The following is a 10642-nucleotide window of genomic DNA, read 5'->3' as shown; positions in this document are numbered from 1 at the left end:
ACAGCTAGACATTTACCAACATTGTATTGCGTTAAACTAAATCTTTTACATGTGTCATGTACTGCAGTTACTTTACCGGTCGTTGGCTGGAATTTTCCTTTTTATTAACCTCCACACAGAAGAAAATATGATGTTGTGATTAAATACAAACTCCCCGTTCTAACATTTTCTATCCACTCCAGCATACTGTTAATGGAGCTACGAGGGAATATCAAAGGCGAATGCCAGTTCCATATCTGCTGTTTATGGGAACTTGTAATGCCTGATATATGTCATACATATAGGCTAACAACATCAATTTTCTGCTTCTGTTTTTAAATTGTACCAAGTCAATCATGGATGAGAGGTTGAAACAAAGACCAGTACGAAAGAGGGTTGTTTGGTTGTTGAGATCCATATTCAGTGCATTCCGACCCGTCACTTTCTCCAATCTTGTTATGTTGCAGCCTGATACTACAGTTGTTTAAATTCCTTTTTTTATCCTCATTATTCTACACTCGGTTCCCCGTAATGACAAAGTGAAAAACAGAATCTTAGAAATGTTTGCAAATATATGAAAAAAGGAAAAAGTGAAATATCACATTGGCATAAGTATTGACACCCTTTGCAACAACACTTGAAATTGAGCTCAGGTGCCTCCCGTTTCTCTTCATCATTGCTGAGATGTTTGTACACCTTGATTGGAGTCCACTTGTGGTAAATTACATTGATTGGACAGGATTTGGAAAGGCGCACACCTCTCTATAGAAGGCCTCACAGCTGACTATACACACTGTATCAGAGCAAAAGCCATGAGGTCAAAGGAACTGCCTGCAGAGCTCAGAGACCGGATTATTGCAAGGCACAGATCTGGGGAAGGCTACAAAAACATTCTGCTACACCGAGTTCCCAAGAGCACAGTGCCCTCCATAATTCTCAAATGGAAAAAGTTTGGCACAAGCATGGCTCTTCCCAGAGCTGGAAGCCCAGACAAACTGATTGGGGAAAAAGGGCTAGGGCTGCAACGAATGATTAGTTTCATAATCGATTTGGCGATTATTTTTTAGATCAGATAAAAAAATACATTCTTTTAAATGAAATACACAAATGCAGTGTTACGTTTACTTCAGGAAAAAACACTGGCAAGCATGGCATTGCAGTACTGTGCGTTCCAGTGCGGGCTATCACACTGTAGGTGGGAGGTGCGTTTGGGGTGACATTGAAATTAATTGCACTGCAACGCACCTCCCACAACAACAAGATTCTCTGGTCTGATGAAACCAAGATTGAACTGTTTGGCCTCAATTCTAAACGCAGGCACCGCTCATCACCTGCCCAATACCATCCCACCAGTGAAGCATGGTGGTGGCAGCATGATGTTGTGGGGTGTTTTTCAGCAGCAGACTGAAGGACCGGTCAGGGTTGAGGGAAAGCTGAATGGAGCAAAGTACAGAGATGTATCCTCCATGAAAACCTGTTCCACAGGACTCTGGACCTCAGACTGGCCCGAAGGTTCACCTTCCAACATGACTATCCTAAACACACAGCCAAGACAACACAGGAGTGGCTTAGGGACAACGCTGTGAATGTCCTAGAGTGGCCCCAGCCAGAGCCCTGACTTGAACCCTATTGAACATATGTGGAGAGACCTGAAAATGGCTGTCCAACAACAGTCCCCATCCAACCTGACTGAGCTTGAGAGGATTTGCACAGAAGAATGGCAGAAAATCCCCCAATCCAGGTGTGCAAAGCTTGTTGCGTCATACCCAGAAAGACTGCAGGCTGTAATTGCTGCCAAGGGCGCTTCAACAAAGTACTTGGTACATGAGATATCTATATGTGCTCGTCTGAAAAATGGCCTGGATGGGAAGGGGGTTTAACACCGCGGATGTCAACTGGTTAAAGAAGGGAGAGTTCAGATTCAGAGTAGGATATGTTTTCCAAAACACAAAACAAACAGTAATGACAGCTCTATAAGATCCACAGCTAAATTCCAACACTGCAGTTCAAATCCTTCCAAAATGTTTCCCAAATGCAAACATTTGGTCGAAGTTAGCAAAGACACGCTGCTAACGTGCAGACTAGGGGAAGTCACCAACCCATTCCAGGCATAGTGAACACAAGACAAAGGAGAGCTCTGTATAAACTAAAGATCCAATAAAATCTCTCACCTTGCATCTTTCTCTTGGATAACAGTGTTTTCCCTTTAAACAGCATTGGTGACTGAGTAAGTGAGAACAGGCCACTTGCAGATAAGGAACTTTTTGGTACCTTTGTGGGTGGTGTAATGACTGGAAAACAAACATAAGCCATTCATTTATGAAGCTTCAAATGAAAGAATTAGGCATACTTTTAGCAGAAAACCATTAAATACCTGCAATGCTAAATACATCATCTTCAGAACTTTGCTGTGATAAACTCAAGTTCGAGGATAGACTTTGACTTGAAGAAATAACACATTCTTCCAGATCTTCAACAGCACTGCTCAAAATACAAGATCGTTTACCACTGGGCTGGGCATCCTTTGAGGGAGAGAGGAGTTCAAAGCATCTCTTTCTAGATTTCAAAGTCATTGCGCCAATTTCACTTTTACCTTTCCAGTCTATGACTGGAGAGAGCTCCTGAAGTTTGGAGACCCCATCAAACACAAAGTCACTTAAAGGAGAAGCCTTATTTGCATCATGTTCTAGACTCCCTTCTTCTGCCGACGCTGTGCTTACTATATGGTCCGGATTTTTATCTCCCTTTGGCACATTAGCAGCTTTCACAGCAGATGCTTTCTTTTTCCGTGGCCAGTTATTAATAACATCGTTGCCATTTTTTTCTTTGTATTTTGGGGATGGTGTCCAAGGACTTGTAGCGTCTGCTTGCGTTGGGGAAGCAGTATTAGAAGCACACCTTTTAGGTGTGTAAGACTGGCAAATGAACGTCTGCAGGCTACTTTTGCCAGGCGTGTTGTAGGAAGACCGCAAGCATGGAGAGGCACAGCCCGGTTCTAACTTCATATGCTTATTACACCATGTCTCACCAAAAGGAACCTCTTCTCCTTTCCTAGTGCGAGACACAGTTGGAGAGTCTTCAACTCCAACTCCACTGGTCATATGAACAGTTGAGTTCGAATCTGTCCTCTTAAAACGAAGCTTAGGCAAACCTGACTCTCTCATCTCAAGTTGAACTTCATAAATTGGGGGAGGAATGGTTTTCTTCTGACTTTTTGGAGTCAAGAAATTAGATTGAATTTGTGGAGTGCCAAGTCGTGCTGCAGCTTCTCGTTGCCTTCTGTCAACGGTATGGCGTAGACCGTATGGTGAAGTGCACTGAACATTACCTGGACCCTTTGGTGTGCTTGGCAAACTGCCAGCATCAGAAGGCTTCCTCGTAATCAGCAGTTTCATTTTCAGATCACAGGTTTCTGTTGGCACAACTTTGGCTTCTGCTATATCAATACTTTCATCTGTCTGTGAGGTGTTCACAAAAGATCCTGAACCTTCTGAACTTTCTAAGGATGAAACATCCAACCTTTCACACAAGACAACATCACTTTTAGTCGAAGGAATGTTGCATGCTGAAATGTTTTTCAAACGTGGCAATACAACCTTAAGTTCAGCTGGCAACGTTTTCGACAGAACAGGTGATGTGTGTTTGGAAACTAAAGAATATCTACCAGGGGTACATTCCCCAGTATTTAATATTTTGGTAAGAGGACTACCATTTTTTGAATCGGGAAACAGTTTATTGCCTGGCTGTGATATTGTAGCAGTTTTAAGCACTGGCAGGCATGGAGGCATGGAAAGAATGGTGGTCTTTGGAGATGTGGAGCAAGAGCCATCTGACTTTTTAGGAGTATATTCAGCAGGAAAAGAAACAGACTTCTTCCACTCAACCGATTTCTTTGGTGTTTGCAACAGAGATGAAAATGACTTTTGAGGTGTTCGAAGTTCATACCTTGTAGTAAAAGAGGTTTTTGGTGACATGGAATCCTCTTCAGCTGTATGTTTTCTAGGAGAGCGATCTGACTTTTTAGGTGTAGATTCTGCAGGTAGCACAACAGAGCTCTTCCACTCCACGTGTTTTTTTGGTGTGGGTGTTCGCTGAATAGCTGAAAGGGACTTTTGTGGTGTACGAAGTTCATATCGTGCAGTGAAAGAGGTTTTTGGTGACATGGAATCCTCCACAGCGGCATGTTTTCTAATCGAGTGATCTAACTTTTTAGGTGTAGACCCTGAAGGTAAAGGTAGCTCAACAGAGCTCTTCCACTCCACGTGTTTCTTTGGTGTGGGCGTTCGCTGAATAGCCGAAAGGGACTTTTGTGGTGTACGAAGTTGATACCTTGTAGTGAAAGAGGTTTTTGGTGACATGGAATCCTCAGCTGCATGTTTTCTAGGGGAATGCTCTGTAGCAAAAGGAATTATAACAGAACTCTTCCACTCCACACATTTCCTTGGCGTTTGTGAAACAGACCTCTCTGGTGTTCCAAGTTGATAACTTGTGGTGGAAACAGTTTCTGCATCTGAACATTGCAATCGAAGGGATTTCTTTGGGGTGCATGACATTTGAAGCCTTTGCTTTCCAGGAGAATTAGTGTTTGAATGTCTTTTGGGTGTCTTCTCTGGGCTTTTGAAAACCTCTTTGTCTTGTGGCCTTTCTGCTCTACATTTGTGAGGTGTAACCTGTTGGTTTAGTGTCTTTAAGGGAGATCGAAGCCATTTACTTGGAGAATCGCTTTTCCTAGGCGTTATGTGCGCTAATCGTTCACTTCTTCTTTCAGGGGATTTCAAAATAGATTGTTGTTCTTGCTTAGATGGGGAGAAAAATATTCCTAGGTTTTTAGCACTTTTCCTTTCCAGTGGACTCTTGGAAGGGGTTTTAAGCCTTTTGGGAGTACGTACAGGTGTACAGGGAGATCTCTGCGACAACCTCCTTCCTATTGACTCTTCACAGTTTGAATCCGCTTTCTGTGACATTTTTCTTGGAGTTTTCCTTTGATGCTTTTCTGGCATCTAAAAAAACAAAAAACAAATACATAAATCTCAGTGCATTGCCAAGGTATATTGCCAAGATGAGTTTTAGTTATGGGAGCTCATTTTTTTCAATGTAGTTATCTATAACCAACCTTTTTTGTTTTGGATAGAATGGGGAATTATTTTTACTGCTCTCCAGGGCTCTGTTAAAGCGATTTCCTCTTCAATCTATTCACCAAAGTGAAGGAAACGCTCCAACCGCAAAACAGACATCAGCTATTTTTTTTATTAGAGAAATGCTGAAAGTCAATTTTCTATTGTTGTCCGTTCCCGTTTTAATTTTTTTACTCCTGTAAAATGTCCCGAAAATAAAAGTACACTTTCAGGGCCCATTCACACCTGAATCTGACCTGCGCTAATCACACTGTCTGGTCTGCAGTGCCCTGGCACAGTGCAGATGCGATGATCCCAGCACATCGCACTGGGTGTGTACTTTTTTTGTTACAACTTAATTGAAATTTCATTCTGTTCTACAGGCAGGGCAGGGTGCGAGGCGGTTGCATGTCGCATCCCGCTGCATTGAAAAAAAGGAAGGCATGCTTTACCTATTGCAGCACACAGCACCACGTTCCTACCACAACACAGTGGTGTGAATGCACACCATCTGTGACAAAATAAATCGCCTGGTCTTGAGTTGGAGCTGCGCTGGAAACGGCCAGCGCAGCTCCAACGCAGATGGGGTGAACGGACCCTAAAAAGTTGATTGCAGTGTACAAATGCGGCTACTGGCTATACAGTTTGACTTTGTTGACAAAGTGTAAAATCTTGCACTTCCCCACAGCCCAACATCTAGTGGTGGTCAGGGGTTAAAGGCTACTTGTACTAGAACTTTCAACATAATAAAAGCACGCATGTGAGCAATTAACATACTATGCTCCCTTTTGTATTCAATTCCACTTGCTTCTTTTAGGCACCGCTATTTGTAACTACCTCCTGTGTCGAAAGCTCAGGATCATTCAGTAGCTTTCTTCTCGCCTTCCTCGTCGGTGGACTGGTCAATCCAAGCACCTCACCAAAAAGTAAACGTTTAGGAGTTTTTGCTTCATTGCTGTGCCCACTTCCTGCAAACCACGAAAACCACAATCTTAGTTTGAATGCATCCCTGTTAATACTGATTTACATGTTATGAAAAAAACCCCCAAAAAACATCAAAACACTCTCATAAGTATTTTACCCATATGGCCAGCAAGGAGCTGCTGGCTGGCTGAATTAACCCTCTCCAGATTGCGTGATTTTGGCTGTGACGCATAGAACGAAGAGTTTCTTCTTGTAAGGGACAGCTGCTTAATGCGGGGGCTCCTACGCACATCTAGCACAGAATAGGCAAAGGTAAGAAAGATCATAAAGCTATAAAGCAACTCCAACCAAGATCATAAAGCAACTCCAAGCAAACAGTTAAATACAGTAGAAATACAAATATATTTACGGTTTTAACTGCCAAAGGATTTGTAATCTTTTACAGCCAATCTCGTGATTTACACATTTTCCGCAATGAACAGCTAGACAAATGATATCTGCTTTCATAAAATCATATTTCTGGTTCAGCAATTTCGCTTCCCATGTCACCTGTCTGCCTCCAACCTTCTCATTAGACAGCAAGTTCGTATAAGCTGAAATGTGTGCATCAGAAGAGTAGCTGGGCATAATTACAAATACAGTAAAGCAGGACATAAGGATCTTGCCATAAAAAAAATATATAGAATACATTCTCAGATAACATAAAAACTTTGCATGGAAACTAACCTCGGGGAACATAGCCAACTTTTGTTTTCACAGCCATCTTGAGTTAACCCATTTGCTAAATATTTTTTATATTCTTTTATGCTCAATAAATCAGCCCTGAATCTGTGGCTGCAAAAAAGTAGGTCAACATGATCCCAGCTCACAGTAGTCATGCCCACACATGCTGGTTGCAGTTACATCTCAGAGGAATATCTGACTTTGCCACAATTACAACCATTTGCAGCCTGGTGTTACTCTCCAGTAGTTCAATAATAATTACAAGGGAAAAGTTACATATATTTGTTACAATTTTCAAGTGAACTTAACAGGAGAGAAAAGGGGTTTATACTTTAGCTGGGAACTGGAAAAGTTCTAGGTTGCTTTAAAGTTATTTGCATAATTTACTTGATGAATATTTTGGTAGCTATAACTCCAGTTGTGATTAGAATAAGTTCAATAATTATATGTAAATAGCAATACAAAGAAATTAGTGCACACAAAAACATTCTAGTGCACACTACATAAATTAGGCAAAGGCACCATACAACAAAATTGTACCACCCGAGATGTACACTTTGAATAGTGATATTAACAGCAACTGAGTATGTCTGGAAGTACTAGCACTTGGCCAGAAAGAACACAACCCCCCCCCTGGTATGTTCCATTTCCTGAATGATTACCTTTTATATCCTTCTCTGGAGATTCCTCAACAATGCCGATATCAGATGTAGACTCGCTGCACCTGTAAAAAAGCAGTGGGTACGTTGTTTACTATAAGCACAGGGGTTTAATCTATGCTGCATCTAGATTCCAAGATATTTTTTTAATACCCTCACAAGCGTAACATTACTATTTTACTGCAATAGACCAAAACAAGTAAAAAGGCAAATTTTACTCTTAATCAACAGAATTAAAAACTGCTTATATTCTAAAAGTGTGTCACCTAGCCATCATATAGCTAAAATCTGATAGAAAGAGTAAACATAATAAATGGCTGATATCACATGAATAATCACATCCATAGAATCAACAGACAACGCTGCATGTCAAAATGTAATCATGTCACAGAGCTAAGCTAATATCTTACCGGCCTTTAATCTGCCTGTAGAGCAGTCTATTGGTAATCTGTTTGTGCATGGGGGTCTCAGTTACCTTCTTTGTTAATAGCTTGTGATGATCTAATAAGAGAAGAAAGGGATCATCTTATTTTGAGTGTTTGAAAGGTAAAGCGTTTCAACAGGGAAATGGTTCATTGACTTGTAAATTGCTGCATTTGTGGCAGTGTAGCGATTTTTAACACAGGTACACAATTCTGCAAATGAAAACCAATAGTTTGAGGTAATACAAGTTTACAGCTATTGCTACTTTTTCAGAAATCATTTGTTCTCATGTTTCAAAAGAAGCTTTATCTACTAACATTTTAACTGTTTGTGCTCTGTAAATAAGTATAGGCGCTGCAACAACTAATCGATTAAATCGATAATGAGAATAGTTGGCAACTATTCATTATCGGTTAGTTGGGGGACAAGAGAGAACGAACGGGGGAAAGAGAGAGATAAAGAGAATGAACGAAGGAGCGAGAGAGAGAACGAGCGCGCGCACGAGAGAAAGAGAACGAGCGAGAGAATACAAACAAGAGATTTTATTTTAATTCAACCAATCGATTAGTTGAAAAAAATAATCCGGCAACTAATCAATTTCGATGAAAATAGTTGTTAGCTGCAGCCCTAAATAAGCATAAGAGCGTAGTAACACTACAGTTGAAAAGTCTTTGGATTTTAATAATTTCCTTACCAATAATGCTGACCAGTTGACCCATTTCTGACCATAATATCAGGGGTGTGGAAATTAAAAAAAAAACTACTTGTCCAAGGACTAGAGCAGGGGCCGAATCTACTTGTCCCTCATGACAATCTACTGGTCCCGATACAAAAAAAATAATTTTCACCAAAACCGTATTTAGTAGTGCTAAGAAGCACTTCTCATTGGTCAGTGCCGTCAGGTGACTGCTTTGACCAACGAGTGCTTGCAATTTGCGAGCGAAATTCAGAATGCATGGAACAGGTACAGATAGTACACCCGTACTGGTGGACGGGAAGGACCGTTTGCCGAAAGGTAAGTATAGTGGGAGGGAGATTTGTGTGGGTAATTCCATTTTCCCAAATTACTTGGGAAAGTGAATATACCCTTTAGGGTTGGTGCAGACTTGAGGATTCCCAGGACGTGCGATCGTGTGCGGTTGCATCTGCTTGGCAATCGCTGAAAAAAGGTAGATGTACCTATTTTCACGACATGCACCGCACAGTGTTTTCAACCGTGATCGTGTAGGATTGCCCGGGCGGTATTGCAGCAGGAAAACAAGCAATCTGCCTGGCACGACTGGGGTGCCATTAGAAAATAATGGCACTGACAGCACGATCTGCGGTGGTGCGCGATTCCGTGACCACCCAGCCATCTGCTCGGTTTAGTGCACAATGACCGGGCAGTCACAGATCGCACACCCCTGCCGATCGCGCTGGCAGTGCCATTATTTTCTAATGGCACCCCAGTCATGCCAGGCAGATTGCGCGTTTTGCTGCTGCAATACCGTCCTGCCCGAGCGGTTGCAGTTGAAAACACTGCACGTTTATTCGCTTGCAGATGGGGGCAGCGGGCTGGTTTTCATTTTTTAATTTTTCTTTACTTTGTAAACATTTTTCATTTGTTTTATTATTTTTACTTAAATCGCCTTATTTTTTTGACATTTTTATTTAGTTACATTTTTAATTATTTTTTACTTTTTCTTTGTAACTATTTAAAAAAAAAAAAAAAAACGTAACTGTATTGCTATCACACAGGGAATAATAATCCCGTGTGATAGCATTTGGAGGTGACAGGTACTCTTTATTGACCCTGTCACCTCCAACACGGCTCCACGCCTTTTGCTCTGTCCCTGTCCCCCCTGCACTCTACGCCCCCCCCGCTCGCAGGGCTAAAATAGTGGAAAAAAACACTTGCCCGGAACTACATGTCCCAGGCGTCGGGCGATACAAATTCCACACCCCTGAATATGCCTTTTTAATCCCACAAGAAAAACGCCCCTTGCCGTAAGATTACTGGTTAACCCTGCAGCACATCAACAACAGTGTTCAGAACTGTGCACACTGCTTATGCTTAGGCCTGATGTCAAGCTGAAATATTAGTCTGGTATTTTCAAGTTTTCCAATCGCCCAAAGGATAACATTCAAAATATTAACCACTTACAAAGCCATTCACAACTCAGCCACAGGTTACATCTCCAACCTTGTCCTTAAGTATCACCCTAACCGTCCCCTCCGCTCCTCCCAAGACCTCCTTGCTCTCACTTCACCCTCGTCAACTCATCCCATGCTCGCCTCCAGTACTTCTTTAGAGTCTACCCCATTCTGTGGAACTCTTTACCCCAACATGTCCGTCTATCTCCCACTCTGACTGCCTTTAGGCGATCCCTTAAGACTCATCTCTTATGGGAACTTTTCCAGCCTCCACCTAACCACTGAAATATCACTTTCTCAAACAATTCATGCCCACACAGCTACCTCCTCATGTATTACTTGCCCCTCATTTTAGATCCCAAGCCCTCATGGGCAGGGCCCTCCTTACCATCTTGTCTTGAATTGTATTGTAATGTCTTCCTTATATTGTAAAGCGCTGCGCAAACTGTTGGCTGTATATAAATCGTGTATAATAATAATAATTGACACTTCCTCCCTTCCATATCACTGCATGTCTGTACAAACATGGGCGGGAGGAACAGTCTGCAGGAGCTAGAGCATTGCACCTGCCATCTACTGAGCACGGCTGCAATGCTTTACTAACTTCTAAGCAAAAAAAAAATGTAAAACAATGAATGCACTTTTTTTGTGTGCAAAAGGTGGAATTTCCCTTTAAGCAGAACTGTT

The 10642-nt window shown here is 41.8% G+C and overlaps 1 protein-coding gene across 1 annotated transcript in view; it reads right to left on the bottom strand.

Annotated features, from left to right (window-relative positions):
- The window catches only part of TICRR (TOPBP1 interacting checkpoint and replication regulator), a 33381-nt gene that overhangs the window by 272 nt on the left and 22467 nt on the right, over positions 1 to 10642 (bottom strand). The window contains 6 exon segments of the mRNA XM_018571548.1: positions 2151 to 2270; positions 2354 to 4979; positions 5931 to 6061; positions 6175 to 6309; positions 7403 to 7464; positions 7810 to 7900. Coding sequence (XP_018427050.1) covers positions 2151 to 2270; positions 2354 to 4979; positions 5931 to 6061; positions 6175 to 6309; positions 7403 to 7464; positions 7810 to 7900 — 3165 coding nt within the window.

The sequence above is a fragment of the Nanorana parkeri genome, unplaced genomic scaffold (genome assembly GCF_000935625.1).
Source record: "Nanorana parkeri isolate BGI_ZX_2015 unplaced genomic scaffold, ASM93562v1 scaffold42, whole genome shotgun sequence".
NCBI lineage: Eukaryota > Metazoa > Chordata > Amphibia > Anura > Dicroglossidae > Nanorana > Nanorana parkeri.
This window is presented reverse-complemented; position numbering and strand designations above follow the sequence as displayed.